The sequence below is a fragment of the Takifugu flavidus genome, chromosome 16 (genome assembly GCF_003711565.1).
Source record: "Takifugu flavidus isolate HTHZ2018 chromosome 16, ASM371156v2, whole genome shotgun sequence".
Taxonomy (NCBI): Eukaryota; Metazoa; Chordata; class Actinopteri; order Tetraodontiformes; family Tetraodontidae; genus Takifugu; species Takifugu flavidus.
The window spans coordinates 11,227,733-11,244,437 of record NC_079535.1 but is presented as its reverse complement, the minus strand read 5'-3'; the positions used below and the strand labels follow the sequence as shown (position 1 = coordinate 11,244,437).

At 45.8% G+C, this 16,705-nt stretch overlaps 5 protein-coding genes and 1 long non-coding RNA gene across 11 annotated transcripts; 3 read left to right on the top strand and 3 right to left on the bottom strand.

Annotated features, from left to right (window-relative positions):
- The first annotated feature begins 73 nt into the window (after positions 1–73).
- rhd (Rh blood group, D antigen) lies at positions 74–2,920 on the top strand. The gene is made up of 10 exons (XM_057011672.1): positions 74–569; positions 829–1,015; positions 1,084–1,234; positions 1,317–1,464; positions 1,535–1,707; positions 1,773–1,910; positions 1,989–2,116; positions 2,187–2,266; positions 2,401–2,474; positions 2,565–2,920. The coding sequence occupies exons 1-10, from the start codon at positions 431–433 to the stop codon at positions 2,589–2,591; spliced, it is 1,245 nt and encodes a 414-aa protein (XP_056867652.1). The 5' UTR covers positions 74–430; the 3' UTR covers positions 2,592–2,920.
- tmem50a (transmembrane protein 50A) lies at positions 2,671–5,129 on the bottom strand. The gene is made up of 7 exons (XM_057011697.1): positions 4,997–5,129; positions 4,488–4,591; positions 4,281–4,393; positions 3,790–3,857; positions 3,588–3,680; positions 3,434–3,494; positions 2,671–3,345 (listed from the first exon to the last, which is right to left on the bottom strand). The coding sequence occupies exons 2-7, from the start codon at positions 4,587–4,589 to the stop codon at positions 3,300–3,302; spliced, it is 483 nt and encodes a 160-aa protein (XP_056867677.1). The 5' UTR covers positions 4,590–4,591; positions 4,997–5,129; the 3' UTR covers positions 2,671–3,299.
- A 436-nt stretch (positions 5,130–5,565) lies between these two features.
- On the bottom strand, positions 5,566–7,495 carry mgst3b (microsomal glutathione S-transferase 3b). Its single transcript, XM_057011698.1, has 4 exons — positions 7,234–7,495; positions 7,035–7,157; positions 6,766–6,838; positions 5,566–6,091 (listed from the first exon to the last, which is right to left on the bottom strand). The coding sequence occupies exons 1-4, from the start codon at positions 7,357–7,359 to the stop codon at positions 5,991–5,993; spliced, it is 423 nt and encodes a 140-aa protein (XP_056867678.1). The 5' UTR covers positions 7,360–7,495; the 3' UTR covers positions 5,566–5,990.
- Positions 6,084–6,996, top strand: LOC130513107 (uncharacterized). The gene is made up of 2 exons (XR_008946617.1): positions 6,084–6,356; positions 6,442–6,996. It is a non-coding gene; the product is annotated as an uncharacterized LOC130513107 (long non-coding RNA).
- A 284-nt stretch (positions 7,496–7,779) lies between the features above and the next one.
- rsrp1 (arginine/serine-rich protein 1) lies at positions 7,780–10,843 on the top strand. 6 transcript variants are annotated; one of them, XR_008946616.1, is made up of 6 exons: positions 7,780–8,020; positions 8,554–9,117; positions 9,192–9,391; positions 9,740–9,832; positions 10,038–10,464; positions 10,542–10,843. XR_008946616.1 is itself a non-coding variant. In XM_057011687.1 (5 exons), the coding sequence occupies exons 2-5, from the start codon at positions 8,574–8,576 to the stop codon at positions 10,653–10,655; spliced, it is 933 nt and encodes a 310-aa protein (XP_056867667.1). In that variant the 5' UTR covers positions 7,780–8,020; positions 8,554–8,573; the 3' UTR covers positions 10,656–10,843. The 6 variants fall into 6 exon arrangements, 1 of the variants encoding a protein (XP_056867667.1); XR_008946615.1 differs by having other exon boundaries at positions 10,011–10,464; XR_008946614.1 differs by having other exon boundaries at positions 9,740–10,464.
- Positions 10,844–12,383: 1,540 nt separating this feature from the next.
- On the bottom strand, positions 12,384–16,465 carry syf2 (SYF2 pre-mRNA-splicing factor). Its single transcript, XM_057011691.1, has 7 exons — positions 16,349–16,465; positions 15,935–16,039; positions 15,649–15,774; positions 15,303–15,420; positions 14,653–14,743; positions 13,886–13,984; positions 12,384–12,764 (listed from the first exon to the last, which is right to left on the bottom strand). Exons 1-7 carry the CDS (start codon positions 16,436–16,438, stop codon positions 12,599–12,601), a joined length of 795 nt encoding a protein of 264 aa, XP_056867671.1. The 5' UTR covers positions 16,439–16,465; the 3' UTR covers positions 12,384–12,598.
- Between the last annotated feature and the right edge of the window lie 240 nt (positions 16,466–16,705).

Here is a 16,705-nt window from a genome sequence, read left to right as displayed (position 1 = left end):
TTGTTTTATATTTTTAAACCATTCATTATATTGCAGATTTTAAAGGGGCTTAAATGGAAAAAATGTGATGATTAAATTAAAAAAGGGGGTTAATAAGTGAGTTTAAAGGCAAACTATCTGGCAGAAGGTTTGATAAAAACACAACCCTTAAATTGCATTTGGTTCTTATGTAAATGATACTGTGTGTAGATGTTGAATAGATTTAAACAGCATTTTTCCATATAAAAGACAGGTTCCCCCCCTCAAAATAGCACAGTTGTGGTGTTTTCTGGAGAAACCAACAGCAATGCTGACTAATGCGAGTTCAGTTGGAATGAATCCGAAACCTTTCGTGTCCAGCAGCTGATAAAAGCGTCTCAGTTGCGCTCAAAGGAGCTGCAGGGCCACACGTGCGTCATTTGGAAGGGAAGCTGCACGGGGAACATCTCCAATGGCTCCACAGTACGCGCCGAGTCTGCGCTCCCGCCTGGCACCTTTGCTCCTCTTCCTACAGATGGGCTTCATCGCCATATACGTCTTTTATGTGGAGATCGACACACACACGGATCTTACGAGGGACTTCTACGCAAGTAAGGTTTGGCGGTAGGGGTGGGGGGGCGGCTGGAAAGCATTTTGTTTGTGCATTTGGGCGATACACTCAAAGAAAACTGGGTTTAATGAGGGTATTTATGTGTTGTTAAACTTGATATGTTCTCCAAGGGGGGGTGGGGGTGGGGCGGGAGGGGTCGCTGTTGGGAATTGATAAGCTCAAACACTCAACTGACTCATCAGCCTTCAGAGGATCTCCGTTTTCCCCCAAAACATCATGTATTTTTTATTCTTTTGCAGCGTTCCAGGACGTACAGGTGATCGTCTTCCTAGGATTTGGCTTCTTAGGCTCCTTTCTCGTCCGATACGGCTTCAGCAGCATCGGCTTCAACCTCCTCGTGGCTGCCGTGGCGACCCAATGGGCGATCGTTCTCAACGGAATGGAGTCCTGGTACTACAGAGGGAAGGTCAGCATCAATTTGAGGAGGTGGGTTGTTCTCCTTTTGAATTCGCTGTGTTTGACATGCGTACATGGCGTAACGGACACATATACAGTCTAGTGGTAGCAGAGATGTGCACGGCCTCTGCACTCATTTCCATTGGAGCCGTCTTGGGGAAGACCAACCCCGTCCAGCTCACTCTCGCCGCCCTGCTGGAGGTGACAGGGTTCATCCTCAACGAATGGCTCCTCCGCAGTCTCCTCAGGGTATACGTCACCTTTGTCCATCGTGTCACGTTCTCTTCCTCGGTGCCGGTAATGGGAATGTAAAGGCTGTTGGTGACTCCAGGTGCAGCTCCTGAACAGCATCATGCAGCTTCATATCTTTGGCCCCTTTTTTGGACTCGCGCTCACCTGGATCCTGGATTGGAAGGGATGCGAGAAGCAATTCGAGAAGGAGAAATCAGCCTACAAATCGGGACTCTTCTCAATGTTGGGTACGAACCGGGCAGCCCCACTCGTGAACATAAGCAAATGCTGGCGGCTGTTTTAACGCTTGTCCTCCAGGGTCAGTCTTCATATGGATGTTTTGGCCCAGTTTTAACTCCATCCTGGTGGATGATCGCACCCCGGTGAGGGCTCTCGAGGCTGTGTTGAGCACCTACCTGGCCCTGGCCGCCAGTGCTGTGACAGCAGCAGCTGTAACGGTGCTCTCGAACCCCAAAGGAGCACTCAACCTGGTGAGACACCCAAACCTAAACGAGAGCGTTCTCATAATTAACCAGTCCCCCCCCCCCCCCCCCAGATCCAGATGCACTCGTGCATCCACGCCGGTGGAGTTGCCATCGGCGTTTGTCTGACAGCCGTGCGTCATCCATGGGAAGCCATGACAGTCGGATATTCTGCCGCCGTCCTCTCCACGGCTGGATTTCGATATCTCAAGGTCTGGATCTCGATCGATGAAACCAAAGAGAGCATGGCATGTTCACCTCATGACACCCAGGTCAATTTGATCTTCCAGGGGCCCATGCTGCTGGCACATTGGTTCCACGACGCCCGCGATGTTCTGAGCACTCACGCCATACCTGGACTTCTGGGATGGGTGGCTCACCTGCTCCTACAGATCCAGGCCTGTGACGATCCCGCAACGTAAGGCTGCAACTATTACACAACTAAGAAAGGGTGTAACCTCCCACACGTGACCTCTCTTATTTTATAGGGCAGTCCGCTTTGCAGTATTCCACATGTGTACCCTCTTCTTGACTCTGGCCTTGAGTCTCTCCATGGGGCTCATCACAGGTAAATCCTGCACCTGGGAGGCCTTGGCAACCATTTCGCTGCGGCACAGCGCGGCCATGGAAGATAGAGGCGTAGAATGCACACAGCAGCACTGCCTGTTCTTCACCGTTAATGCTCTGCACGTTTGTTCAAAGGGATCATACTCAAGTGGAACTTTTGGAGACCACCCCAGGACAAGAAATGTTTTGATGATCAGGCTTTCTGGGAGGTAACCAACAACATCCAACATTATCATTACAAGGTGCTTTTTAAAAACCATTTATTTCTGTTGCCCACCCTCCCTCCCCTCCTCTTTCAGTTTCCCCATCTTGCAGTGCGCAAGTAACTTCAGAGGAAAAAGACAAGTTTTAATGTGGCGAGACTGTGATAAAAATACTGAAAAGAATATCAAGGCTCAAGAGGCATCGTGTGTTATTCTGTTTAATGCCACCACGGGTTCAGAGAGCAGTCTGGATGTCACACAAGCAGTCGAATACACACTCTCTCCAGTAAACACACCACCAACGCTTGTCGGCTCCAAGGTTCTCCCATTCACCCCTGATATTGAATTCAGATGACCGCAAAGTTCCAGAGTTTATGAAAAAAAAAACTCCTCATGTGGTTACATTCAGTAAATAAAACATCTGCTGTATCACAAAATATCAGCAATGATAACTTGTACCATAATCATTTCTGTTATTTCCCCTACAGAAGTAGTTGATGTAAAGTGGGAGCATGTCCCTGTGTGTGTGTGTAAGAGGAAAGTAGACAGTTAATGGAAATAATGCTCCCAAAATATTTAACCTGTAACCAATGAAACTCCCACCTCTGGCTACATGTGGAAACAGACACATTTTACAGTTGTGCCACGTCAACTTTGAGAATTTTGTGCTCATTAATGATCAAGCCATCATACAGAAAAGTACATAAATTAAATACAGTATGTTATTTCAAAGGCTAAAACTGCGTAATTGCAAAGTGGGTAATCAGTGAAGCGAATCTGTTTCATACGACACAGAAAGCAGAGTATACAAAGAGTGGGCAGGGTAGATGGTTACTGCCACAGGTCCTCAGTGCGCCCAAACTTGAAGATCAAACCCCTGAGAAGATGAGCAGACGGTGTGAGAAATATATGTTCTGAAAACAGAGGCCCCTGTAGGGAAGATGTGCTGAGGACTGTTCGCTTACCCGAAGAAGATGAAAGCATTTTGGAAGAAAATGGCAATACCAGGATACATGATTGGCTTCTCTGCAGGGGGGCAGATTTAGAGGTTAGACACCAAGAATTGGCTCATAATTAGACAGTGCTGAACGAAGCAACAAGAGAATAATGGGAACCTACGAGGCACCACGAATCCTCCAAAGAGAATCCACATGGAAGCAATGAGGGAGCCAAAAGCCAGCATGAAGCCAATGAAGAGCCACACTTGAGCGCCTGACAGAGATAACAAAAGGGTGAGGCAGGGAATGGTTCCAAACAGCCATTCTCCTTGAGTTTGCCGTCTCAGGTGACAGAGATTAGTTCAAAAATATCTTCTACACACCGATCTGTCCCATGCAGCCTTCGCTGTAGCTGTCGCCTCTCACCTGCCCATTAGAAACAGCATTGATCCTAGAGGGGGGGGAATGAGAGGAGACTTATCTAGCAGCTTACACAATTGTAAAAATACTGTTCTTATTTTCTCACTTGAAAGCCCAACTGGCCTAACGCAACATGTGATCAGCCCAAAGCATCAACTAAGCCACGGATGTATGTGGCGTGGCGACCCTGAATGTCACGCGTTAGGAAGACGTGTCAGGGCAGTTTTCAGTACTTTAATCTAACTAAAAAGCTGCATTAGCGCCTCTTTTTGCCCTGGAGAAAAAACTAATCCCCCCTATTATCCCTGCAAGATTCCCACTGTTGACCTCAACCTCTTCACAAGGCACCCAGCGGTGATCACGTGACTGAAACCCCACACTTGGATCATGTGATGCTATCACATTCAGGAAGCCGGGATCCTTTTCTCCACACATCACGACAACCGGTTCTTACATGAGAAAGGCCAAAGTCGCGATGACTCCACATGTGTGATAGGCGTGATGGAAGTCTGCCTCTTCGGGGTATTTCACTGCCGCATCGATTATGATCCACCACCCGGTGAAAAACTGCACAGATCACAAGCACGAACATGCAGGTCAGGCGTGTCAGGAAAGACTTCCTACTCGTGCAGTTACTTTTTAATCCGCGACCGATATGTACCAGAACTCCTGCAGCCACGGACGCGATGGCGTTCCTCCTCTCCCCCCAGTCCACGCTGCACTCGCAGTCTCCGCATCGGATCCCGTCCAGAAATCCTGACATGACTGCGGGGAAAGTGCGTGGAGGTGAAACTACAGGCAGTAATTTTGAAGTACGACACACTGCGACGACGCAGTAACTCTTGTGTTGTCATATCCCAACGCTTTGGCTTCGACGTGCCGCCCAGACCAAAACTACCAATTATCTCCTCCGACTTTTAATTCCTCGCGTCTTTTTCAACGCTGGTGCCGACGATTTACGCGATTTCCCAGGTAAGGAAGGGTTTTCACGCAGAACAGAAGTGTGTCGTAGGACTCTTTTGTTCATCGCTTTGGAATTAGCAAACATTTCCTTGAAGGTTTCTGTTTGCGACGAAGGCGAAAGTGCAGAATAGCGCCAACGTCAGCCGTAACATCGTGCAAAAAACAACGCCGACACTGGTAGTTTACTCTCTCGAGGGACCGTTTTACCTTTTAGTTTTCGTTTCTTTGATGTAGACCCCCTGGATAAAACCCAGACTTAGCTTCCGAAGAGCTCAATCACGCGCATGCGCACTTGCTGCCCACTATCGGGAGCCTCCGAGACGCTGCTGAAATTGATGCCTTCAGGTGGTGTAGGAAAAATGGGAACTCCTTTCACGACCAAACGATTCTAAACGTAACATTTCGTTGAGCATTTAAACATCATATATGTAGCCAGCCACAAACAATTAACACCCTCCAGTGTACAGTCTTGTATAGTAATGGAGAAATAAGGAAGGGTAGCATGCCTCGCTTCAATGAGCATTTTCTTTTATTTCATGCTGCCAAAAGACAGGCAAAGGACTTAACATTTATTTTCTTCTATAGCCAATTTATGTTTATTTACTTTTTCAATTCTACCTTACATAGAGTAATCGATTAAAAGATGTCGTGCTAGCCATCATTATGATGAAAGATCTAGCAATTAATTGAAGCATTTCTACAGTCACTCAATGACAGTAAATTGTTATTTGTGTCATATCCATTTACTATTAAAGTAAAACACAGCAAAGCAATGATTAAAGTAGAAAGATTAGAAATTTATTAACACAGCCAGTTACAATCTGTGAGAAAATAAACTTATATTTTAATCACTGATATTAGGGAAAGAAACTTTGACAGGAGAATCAGAACCAGCCGCCTGGTGCAGAGCTGGATTATTGTGGGAGGTATCATGAGTGAGTCACATGAAGCCCCCTGTCTAAAGCTGATCATTTTAATATTCAAAAAGACTGCAACTATCATATTACTGCAGAATCACTCAGCATATGCTTCGTTGTTTTATAATGTGCACAATTATGGAATACACACATCCCACAAATGACAGCATACAAAGTTTTCCATAAATTCCTGTTTCCTTTGAGCATTAACATTTGTAAATGTCCACACATACATTAGTGTATGATAGAACTAAATGTTGCATTTACAATAAAGGCAATGTTTCTTAGATGACTCCCAGCAGCTGCAGGGCAACGCAGACAGACAGAGCAATAACTCCAAGGGATCCAATGTAGCCATAGGCACCATTCAGCCTTTTGGACGGATCTGCAATAAAGCATAAAAGATTAAACATTTTGTGCTAAATGAAAATCTGAAAAGTCAATAAGACATTCCTCTTCTCGCTGGCCAAGGAGACAAGATATATTGTTTCTCTAATCTTGTTTAATTTATAGCTTTATGAGTGGAGATGCAACTCTTTAACTCTTTGTTAACTAAGGCCATTTAAAAAGTGCCTTATAAATTCAAGTGAATTAGAATTTTGGAAATACATTTTTACTATGTTTGAGCCCCCGATTTTGTGCTTAGGCGAGTCACCTCAAAATCAAATCAAATCAAATCAATCTTTATTTATATAGCGTCTTATACAATCAAAATTGTTTCAAGGCGCTTTCCAGAATCCCTGTAAATTATTGATCAGGAGAAGGACGGGGGCTTCACCTTTGATACTTAGATTACAGCTCTTGCTCCGATTCTACTCGATTAACACATGGATATTCTGTTATTCAAACACTGTAAAATTAATGGTGCATTTCACACAGTGTCATGTTGGCCGTATACAAATGCCCAAATGAGACCATCTTAGGTGAAATGGTAGCTGTTTTAAAGCTAATCACTAGTTGGTTAAACACTAAGCTAATTCATTTTTAACATTATATGTGGCCTTATTTTGGCAAAGTAATCCAAATCCAGATTACAAGGAATCTATATTGCAGCCTTACCTCCAGTGTAGTAGCCCCAGGCATAGGTAAATCTACTGGTGACCCAAATTGCCCCCAGCACAGATGCAGTTAACTGAAAGGACAGATAAGTGATCTTTGATAACGACAGGGATGAGGAAAATGTGCTTAGTCATCGGAACATAGTTCTGGTCTAAACTATTTGTGCCAAAGAGCAGAAGGTCCCCCCCACTCCCATTAGTTGCAATATCAGAAATAAAAGCATGAAAATGATCTCAGTGGTGGATTTGTGTTATTTAGTAAGTACAAACCGGGTAGACAAGAGCTGCGATGGTCTGGAAAACCAGCCACTGGGGATACAACTCCAGGGTGTTCTGGTGGGCCCTCTGGATGCAGTTAAACATCTGATCCTTCTCACTGTACATTGCGGGATACTGCAAAGCAACGGTGATGCATAAGCCAGAGACGTAATATGAGGCTTCCAAGCAGGTTTCTTAATATTCACATTACCTTGACGTCGTACTTTTTTCTGGCCAAACCAACTTTGATCGCTAGATAGGCCAGCATTACCCAGCTGTACAGGTAGGTGAAGATGACGTAGCCAAAATCGGACGGTAACACGCTCAGAACGCCCATGTTTGCGGTCAAATGCAGCGTTTCCACACACGATCGACCTGAAACAAGCAGCTACCCGCTCCCGCTGAAGGCTGGAAAAACAGGAAACGTGCAGAAAAAAAACAAACCTGGTTTCATAACTTCGCCGAGGTCAACGCCCGCTGCATTTAAAGGGCCAGAAGGCTACATTCAGCAGTCTCACCACTCGTACGAGGAAACAGTCGGACAGATTGATGAAATCAGTGTTTAAAGGCAGTCAAACTCTTTATTCCTAATAATAAGATTATTATTCTGAACATAATTATCAAACAGGACTTTTGCAGAAAAAAAAACATCCAGCCATGAATTGTAGATTCATAAACCACCATCTGGGGGCAGCAGCGGACCTTTGCTGTAGCAGTATTATATAGCCAGAGAAGAAGAATGAACACGTGATTTGTTATTTATAAGGCGGTTCCGCCGCCATTTCTTACTCGAGTGCCGACAGCAAAGTGTGCAGTTATCATTTAGATCCTGATTGTTTTTGTTCAGATAAATACCTAAAGGCTAATATTTTCGATCATTTTAATTACCTGTGTAATCCAGACTTGTGGCCACACTCTGAAGGTAGCGTTGGTGTTTTTCAAGTTTCATCGCTCATATCAACGTTCCGGAACTAAAGATTTGAGCCATACTATACAAGGTAAGAAATGTACTTCACTTTTCCACTAAAAATACGATTATATCACCACATTTATTCGTCTAAATTAGAAGTGAAAGACATGATGTGACTCAAATCGCGTGAAGTTGCGCTAAATCGTCTCTATTTTTTTCTGTTGCGTCACTGTGGAAATTTACAGAACTTTCTAGTCACTTGCAGTTACGCAATTTCGTCGCTGGGGGCGGTGCCGAACACCGGTTACGCAACAGCCCTTTATCGCCTGCGCCAAGGTTGTCACAACCCCGTTTGTTAGCAAAATAACTCTAGATTAAGAACTGAGGGACTAGAATTTGATTGTCCAAGGATCATCGACCAAGATCACATCCATTGATCTCAAAACAACCTATTTTATGTAGCCTGTTACAAGTCAGTCTGTGGGGATTTGAGCTGCCTGTTACAACTCCACGTAATAACGCTGTTACAACTCACCAGATTGTTCTATTTGGATTATAGCTAGTTTAGTTTTCTAATTAGAAAATTACAAGTCTAGTAAAGCAGTTGCCTTGTCATTTCAGCTTGTGGAAGGGATAAAACCATGGTCAAGGCAAAGGAGCTGCATTCTGACATGGCTCACGCTCGCCAGAGCGACGGGATCAACGTCATCTTTGATCAGAAATCACCGGCTCGCAGTCGCTCCCGCTCCTCCAGCAGTGGGGGCAGCCCCTCCTCGGCCTCAAGCCGCGGCCGCCAAAGGGGGCGGTACAGGTCTTCATCGTCATCTTCGTCCAGCAGCAGGTCCTCATGTAATTCCAGGTCCCGCTCTCGCCCTCGTTGTCACAGAGGGTCTTCACGTTGCCGCTGTGAAAACCACTCCAGGTATGGCCGTGGGCGGTACCGCCGCTCGCCGCCCCTAGGCTATAGGACCCGCCATCATTCCCACACCTGCTCACCCTCCCCAGACGGATACTCTCGCCGGAGACATTATCGGTCTCGCTCCAGGTCCTCGGGCCATCAGAGCAGGCGTAGGAACAGGAGGATCGCGAGCAGGTACAGCCGCAGGGATTCCCGATCTCCTAGAACCCAAAGAAGCCGTCCAAGGTCTCCGTCTCCAGGACGCTCCATCCATTTGAGTCTCGAGGGTGAGTTAATCGGTTGTAGCTTCGCAGAGCTTTGTATTTTTGAGAGGTGACCAACTATATTAAATGTCTTATAGATAAGAGAAAACTCCTTGAAGCTGCACAGGCCAATGCAATGAGGATCCTGGGAAGGAATAATCTGGAGCTTCCCGAGAGCGTGAAACCAATCCTGAGTGCGCCCGAGAGCGTGAAACCAATCCTGAGTGCGATGCCCCCGTCCAAATGGGAGGTACCAGAGACAAGGGTGAGACATGACTTGGACAAGGCTCCATCACAGGTGGGCATCTGTGTGTTTTTTAGGTTTTTTTTTTTTTTTTTAAATAATAATTTGACTGATCCTACATCAACATAATAAACTAACTCCCCTAAAATATCCGTAGGGTCTGCAAGGGTCATTCTTGGAGACCTTTTTTAAATCAAGACTTGTGATTTACACATTAATTTACTTCAAAGTAAGTCTAAGCTGTTGGATATTCGCTGCAGACTATCGGTGATATAAAGTCTTTATTTGTTGACGTGTTTTCTTCAACCCTGAAGTGTGATGTGTTGAATTTCCTGTCTGTCCTGTTAACCTTTGGACCCCTGGGGGAATGCACATACTCTCTATTTATTCCTGTCTTCATAGATAACATGACAGTGGTCCTGTTCACTCTTCGGCACCTGGAAATAAAGGGCTGTCATGTGACATGGGTGACTACAATATGGGTTTGCAGGAAAGGTCAATTGCCAACTTTTGAAATGTTGACACTGCACCATTTAGTTCCACACTATAGATCATTTACCCATAAACATTCCTACAGATGCTAATGTCACACATAGCCACACGAGACACGACATGTTCATACAGACACCTCAGAGTTGGAAGTGTGACCTTACAAATGTATTTATACTTGCAGTTGAAATGGGTCGTTGTTATTTAGCAGAGTCCTCCGCGCGCTGATGGAGCACAGGCGTGTGGACTGCGTTATACAGACAATTCCTGTCGAGAGCGCTAAAAACTGAAGAACTGCCGCCAAAGATAAGTTGGTACACGGGGCCGTGTGCCGAGGGGCTGGTATTCCTACGTCACCATCATTCTCCCACTGTAGACAGTGATTTTCATTTTCTTTAGTTACTTTTTTGGGTGCATGAGAGCTGCAGTTTGTTGAAGCTAGACGTCAAAACCATATGGGGGAACTTGTAATGCAGCTATCCAGGAGGGAGACTCGGGTCGGGGGTGGGGGGGGTTCCCGCTCTGCCTAACTGGCCTCGCTTCTCTTCTTTCTTTCAAAACAGAGCGAGGCGGAGGCGGACGAGGCGCCCTGTCCGAAGATGTCCCCCAAAAGCAAGATGATTGCTTTCAGCATGAACGTAAGTCTCCAGGGTTTGGGCGCCGCGCTCGGGGGAATCGCGGCCCGTTCTCACATGCCTTCTCTCTCCGATTCCAGAACAGCGTGGCCAAACCCACCGTGGCCGTTTCTGGCGCCAAAGTCACCGCCAGAGCCGACAGCTATGAGAGCAGGAAGCCGTACGGCCACTGGGTTCCAGTCAAATCGGTTTAGCGGCGTCACAAGCCGGCGGGGCAGAACAGGGACTCTGTAAATATTCTGTATATTTTGTACATATCATCATGTCTGGTGTTTTCTTCCAGATGTGTTATGTCGGATCACGTGAAGAGTTTTGTTCAGGTGGGATTTATATTTCTTCTTTATTGTGCTCTTTGTGGATTCAATAAAGATGTTGAAGCAAACTGTTGCCTTTTTCTCCGTAAGCATGAATTAAAGTAGCAAAATTCTGGCTTCAGAAAATGAGGAATTAACATCAGAGAACCGGTCGGTTCCGCCGCTATTGAGAGATCAAAGTGGGTGAAAGGTCCGTGGTTCTGTCTGAAACCATCTAAGCAAACACTACATCAAAGGAGGCCTCGTGATTGAGCGGGTCTTTGAATAGGACCGCATTAAAATGTCACCCAAAACACTGGGGGGGGGGGGTCTCTGACTGTCAGACCAGTTTTTAAATGTTCAAGTTCTTATCACTATTATTTTTCACGGTTTCTCATGAAATCATTTGACGCAAATCATGATTTTTGAATTAAAAAATGAACACTCCGTGATGTCAAGTTTCCATGACGTCAAGTCCTATGAATCCATTCATCGCGCACGCAAAGCGAATGCGCGTTTATTTAAATAAGTGCAGTGTGGCGCCCCGACCACTAGATGGCGGCGTCGATACAGACTGATAGAATCTTCTAGAACCAAAATATAGACTATTACTTATTTTATGAAACGGAGGAAACATCTTTACTATAGTTTTAGATCCTGCTGCTTTCTGGGCATGGGTCCTTTTCATTTTTAAGGGTGCTCAGCCCCCCCAAGACTGCAGATATGTTGAGATTAGCTGAGGGGGCTCTGGGCTAAAGAAATGTATGTTCACTTTAACATACAATAAACTCTTCAGTATAATAGAAAATAATGAAAATGCTGGTTGAATTTTAGCTTCAGGCCCCTGGCACATTGCAGAAATATTCCTTCTGAAGTACTTTGAAATTAATGTTAATTAAACATTTGATCAGTCTGGAAATTGTGGGTTATTCAATGACTCCAACGCTGAATTTGATGGTAGACAGATCAGAGCCGACAGATTTTAATCGAGCGACGACTTGTGCGGTTGTAGCTTTATAACAAGAGTTACGACTGCTTAATTACGACTGCTGGTGTCTTGACTGACACCTCGCATGCTCACACACATTGAGCTGCTCATTTTACAAGGTTTAAATCATCAAATAGTGTTCTGAGGGACACGTTTGGCAGTCAAAGAATCGTGATTGTAATTAAGATAATCAGGTAAGAGCGTCAGCGGGAACGGCTGTAAATCTCAAACTTACCACGCCCATCTCGCTCCGTGCACGTTATGCACGTGTAATACCAGAGAGCGATTAAAGCCCCCCCCTGGAGAGGAGCGGTGACACTGTTGAGGGGCGGGCATGAGGTGCACGGGAACCTGTTGCAGTCACAAGACGCTCCTGCTGGACTCACAGGCCGACGGCCAAAATGGTTCCAATCCAAGCGTTGACGTTAATGAGCAAACTCAGTTGCTTAATTGTTCGCTCTTATCTGGAGCTGCAGTCGACAGCGAAACCTCTTGGCAGGCGGCTCTTCACGCCTGGAGGTTTGAGCGCTTGAAGTTTCCCGTCGCCGCGTCTAAAAAGCCCCCCACTGAGACCACACACGAATAAAGAGGCCCGGAGATTTATGTTGAGGCATAAAAATGAAGGAGAACCAATACAATGACACCGTGTTACTGTTTTATTCTGTACAAAATGATCAGTGGGTATGACGCAATCTCACAGGACATTTTACAGACCTCAGCCTGAGGAGGACTGCCCTAAAACACTGTTAAAATGGGACAAAAAATAATAAGAAAATCCCAGTGTGCATCAAGTTCTGTGGACTTAATTGCTCCCAGGAGTAAATCAAAGCGGGGAACACGCAGGGGAGCGGGTCTCCTACACGGCCGTACCCCTCTCCAGGTTCTGTTTGATCTCTGCCGTGTACTTTCCGTAGAACCGCTCGGCCTTTTTGTTGAACTTGGCGTTCCTCTCGTTGATGTAGTCGATGTCTGCGTCGTCGTTGTAGGCCCTGCGCCGGCTGTACTTGGCTCTCTTATCGATCCTGCAATCGCAAGCGAAAGGCAGATTGGAGGTGGCCGCCCAGACGCTACCGGCATCCCATAACCACGAACCGGGACCCAGGGATCAATGTTTCAGACTGGTTTGAACTTTGCGGTGGAGGAAAACAAACTCGTACGAGGAAAACGCGGCCAATTTTGCAACTTGGAGCCTTCAAAGCATTGTTGTGCGTCACACCCTGGCGACCGTGTCTGGGTCTAATGCCCCACAGTTGTGTCTCCAACACAATCCTTTCACTGTCCCAGATGTAGGACAGCCCAGGGGAAACAGGCAAATCAAAGGTGACACGGGACTTGCAGCAACGGGGGAACTACGAAACAAAAAGGTTATAGCTGCGGGGTGTTTGGTCCCAGGGCGCGGCGCCATCAAGCGGTCCCTTGTGAGGCCCTGACGCTGGTTTTGTCTACGTGCACGCACGGCTGCAGTGATGACGGCCGGTGTCGTGACTGCGAGCGGTGACAAACATCCAGCTTTAGGTGATTAACTTGGGTCAGTTTCACCCAGGCAGATAATAACGGGCCGTCTCTGGTCGGCTGCTCCCGTCACAACGTCTACTCAGAAGAGGATTTATCCAGATCGGACACACCCGGGCCCGTACAAACATCTCCCTCTTCTGAACTGGTGGGAGGTCTCAAACTCATCCACGCAGAACCCATCATGTCTGGGATGGGCGCCTAACCAGAGGCCGATCTGCACAGTACTGGAAAACGGTGCGATTGAAGCCAACAGTGATTAAACACAAGAAACACTTTAGTTTGAGCCCCTGAAAGACGTCATAATTAACACGGCAGCACCGAAACACAAAGGCAGCGAGACGTCCAGACCCATTTCAGAGAAACACCTGTTTACCAGCACAACAAGGCTCGCTGAACCACGGCCGGTTGCGTTCGTGTCCACAATTGTTTCAATCGGCATCAATAAACGGGACAAACTTTCACAACTGGTGTCGTAAAAGCCTTTGAACCAGATGATGAATTTAGATTTGACCACTTTATCCAAAGAGGATCCGCCGTAAAGGTTCCCACCACTAAGGAAAAACAGCAACAACCCCTAAAAGGCCGCTTGAATTAGACCGCAAACAAAACTCCGTCTTTTCCCACTTACTGTTTCTCGAGATCTTCCACCATCCGGTCAATGCCCGTCTTTGTGGGGACGTGGGTACCGTGGATCAGGCTGTTGGGAGTGGGGTGGAAATCTTCACCGCTGTAGGACACCAGAGATTAAAGATGAAGAGGACCTCAGAAATGTGTGACCACAGATAACAGCCACATGAACACGCTCCGGCTGACTCTTCCCATTCGCTATAACGTGCACCCTCTTGGTTTCAGGGCACGATGTGTCGGTGCATCCTTTATGCTCCCGAATGCGTCAGTCTTAATGGGTCTGAAACCCACAGGCACCCATTTTTTGTCTGACCTCGCCGTGCACTTGAGACTTAAAGAGTCTTGAGCTGTGTCGACTCTGGCCCCAGGGCAAACAAGGGGGTGCACGTTATCGTACAGAAAATGCTTTGTGAACATGTGATATTTCAATTCTAAAGAGATTTCTCTTACTTAATGAGAAATTTTACAGTTACAGTTCCAATAACGGAGGCGGCCTTCGCGGCCTTTTATGAGAAAATTGGAGCAAACAATCCGGACGGATATTTGCTCCACGTCCGGGTCATTATCGCCTCATCACGACTCAGAGGTCATGGAAAACCATCCCGTCAAGTCACCGGGGCTTAGATAAACAGATGGATAGTGACAAAAAGCATTTGTACTGGACTTGAAATGGCACTAGAGAACTAGAACCAGCCCCCCGCTGCAGCCAGAGGTGCCTGGTGGAGTTCTCCATCATCACCCAGCAGTGGTGGGAGTCATTCCTCTCACCATTCTTCTCTCTGCTTCTCGTAGTTTTCCAGGTCTGGTTTGATCTGTTTGGTGAGCCTCTGGTACTGTCGGAACTGTGCCTCAGCATAACCTGCGGGACAGCGTGGAGAATATCAACAGTGCGTCAGTCTCGATGCCCAGAAGACAACGGCTGCCTGTCAACACAACCCAGCCCCATCTGTTCGCTGTCAACCCAGCACAGGAACACCTCGGTTCTTAAACCAGGTCTTGGCACTTTTAGCAGTGGTGGAGGCGTGAGGTGGCCCTCGAACGCACCGACTGAAGCTGCAGCCCGTGTGAATCTCCTCCATATTCTTCAATGGGCCAATCCGCTCAAGGTAGATGTTATCCTTTCTCCCACATTTTCCATTCACCCTTCCATGAATGTGCTGGGATACAGCTCACAAGCAGCTTCTGTAGCAGCAACCTTTAACATCTCAGCCTCCTTGTGCAGGGTGTCAGTAATCATCTCCAGTCAGTCTGGACCAGGCTGGGACACCATTTGAGAGACTTTTATATTATATTGAACCTTTTCATAACATTTGCTGAGACACTGAGCATAAATCAAACCCCAATGCTAACAGAATTATTCTATAAATGCTCTTGTTGATAAGCATCACACTATATCAGTAAATGTGACGGTCAGCAACCTGCAAAGCCAGTATCTGGGTTCTTCTTTTTCTTTTTCCTCTCCCACCGTTCGGCATCATCCGCAGTAACCTCCAACAGCTTCACTCTATGATAGTCCTCCCCTTTGGCAGCACACTCCTAAAAGTCAAGGTTTATGTACTTATTAACTATTTTAGATGTGAAGCCAAGGTACAAAGCAAAGCTCTTATTCAAATTACAGTAGTCATGATGCTGTTCTTAAATACCAGTACTAAAAGAATACAACCTTTTGGGAGATTTAGTTTTGCAGTATCAAGTCATGGTAGTACAATGCTAGTTAATTTTACTATTTAACCATTTTAAGAGGAAAAGGGTGTAAAAACGAACCTTTTTCTTTTGAGTTTCAGCGAGCTCCCATTCTAATCTAGCTTTCTTGGCCTCCCAGTTAGCGGGAAGTTTTCGTTTCTTGTCCTCTTCCACAACCTCCTGTTGGTTGAGTTTTCGTGCTTCATTCTGCGGTTAAAAAGAGGAATTTGTTGAGATTCTATAGAAACGTCCCATAAACCATCCATAAGCTTTGAGGGGGCAGTGACGTCATAGGCATGAGGCAAATGGCACCGAACGTATAGGGAGTTTTCATTAGCCAGGGCTGAAAGAGACAAAGAGAACTCACCCGTTTTAAATGTAACTCCCGAAACTTTCGTAGTCTTGCTTCTCTCTTTAGTGAAGCCGCAGTTTCTACTGGTTCGTCGTCGATATCGACACTGCTAGCGTTCGCCTGAAATCACCGCACAATCACACATTATAACAGCGCTTTTAACAATTAATCTATACTATACTAAAATATGCACAATATACTAGAAATTATCTTAATGAAAAACACTAAAGGAACAACAATCAAGTAAAAAAGTGACAAGGGGCTGGATATCCGATGTTAGCTTAGCACAACGACGCACTAACATATACAAACTAAAATAGGGCCTCAGCAGATAAATTCGGTGATATCGGTGACATTTTTATTTCAAACATCCTGTATTGACACCGAGTGAATTCAATTAAATATAAATAAAACAAAGATTTTAACAACCTCGCTACAAGACGCCATCTTCAGGCTCGTTTTGTTTTTCAGAGGATAACACGGAAGCTTGACGTATTTACCGGAAATGACGACGCCCATTTGCAGGAAATGACGATTGGGGGAAAAACAGGCGATTTTATAATTTACTTACTTTTACTACAAATTCAGTAGATTTCCATAAACAGTTGTCCTTTATAGATTAAACTCTGATTACTGTACGTAATAATATTTCTGACTCAGCTTTATGGAGAATTCGAATTCTATACTTTTTCAGTTAACTCTGTGGCTTGGACCAGAATTAGATGCTTTCAAAGTATACAGGCATCAGGGACAGGGCTCGAATTTGGTTTTGTGGTGTCCCCCTTT

Excerpts from the sequence above, each read along its gene's own strand:
- rhd (XM_057011672.1), top strand. The coding sequence starts at position 431 with ATGGCTCCACAGTACGCGCCGAGTCTGCGCTCCCGCCTGGCACCTTTG. Across the intron at positions 570-828 it reads TACGAGGGACTTCTACGCAA|CGTTCCAGGACGTACAGGTG; the intron begins GTAAGGTTTGGC and ends ATTCTTTTGCAG. Across the intron at positions 2,117-2,186 it reads GCCTGTGACGATCCCGCAAC|GGCAGTCCGCTTTGCAGTAT; the intron begins GTAAGGCTGCAA and ends CTTATTTTATAG.
- tmem50a (XM_057011697.1), bottom strand. The coding sequence starts at position 4,589 with ATGTCAGGATTTCTGGACGGGATCCGATGCGGAGACTGCGAGTGCAGC. Across the intron at positions 3,858-4,280 it reads GCGACTTTGGCCTTTCTCAT|GATCAATGCTGTTTCTAATG; the intron begins GTAAGAACCGGT and ends CCCCCCCTCTAG. Across the intron at positions 3,681-3,789 it reads AGGCTGCATGGGACAGATCG|GCGCTCAAGTGTGGCTCTTC; the intron begins GTGTGTAGAAGA and ends TATCTCTGTCAG.
- mgst3b (XM_057011698.1), bottom strand. The coding sequence starts at position 7,359 with ATGGGCGTTCTGAGCGTGTTACCGTCCGATTTTGGCTACGTCATCTTC. Across the intron at positions 7,158-7,233 it reads GAAAAAAGTACGACGTCAAG|TATCCCGCAATGTACAGTGA; the intron begins GTAATGTGAATA and ends GTTGCTTTGCAG. Across the intron at positions 6,092-6,765 it reads CTGGGGCTACTACACTGGAG|ATCCGTCCAAAAGGCTGAAT; the intron begins GTAAGGCTGCAA and ends GCTTTATTGCAG.
- rsrp1 (XM_057011687.1), top strand. The coding sequence starts at position 8,574 with ATGGTCAAGGCAAAGGAGCTGCATTCTGACATGGCTCACGCTCGCCAG. Across the intron at positions 9,392-10,389 it reads TGGACAAGGCTCCATCACAG|AGCGAGGCGGAGGCGGACGA; the intron begins GTGGGCATCTGT and ends CTTTCAAAACAG. Across the intron at positions 10,465-10,541 it reads TGATTGCTTTCAGCATGAAC|AACAGCGTGGCCAAACCCAC; the intron begins GTAAGTCTCCAG and ends CTCCGATTCCAG.
- syf2 (XM_057011691.1), bottom strand. The coding sequence starts at position 16,438 with ATGGGCGTCGTCATTTCCGGTAAATACGTCAAGCTTCCGTGTTATCCT. Across the intron at positions 16,040-16,348 it reads AGATGGCGTCTTGTAGCGAG|GCGAACGCTAGCAGTGTCGA; the intron begins GTTGTTAAAATC and ends CGGTGATTTCAG. Across the intron at positions 14,744-15,302 it reads CCCAGATACTGGCTTTGCAG|GTTATGCTGAGGCACAGTTC; the intron begins GTTGCTGACCGT and ends GCTGTCCCGCAG.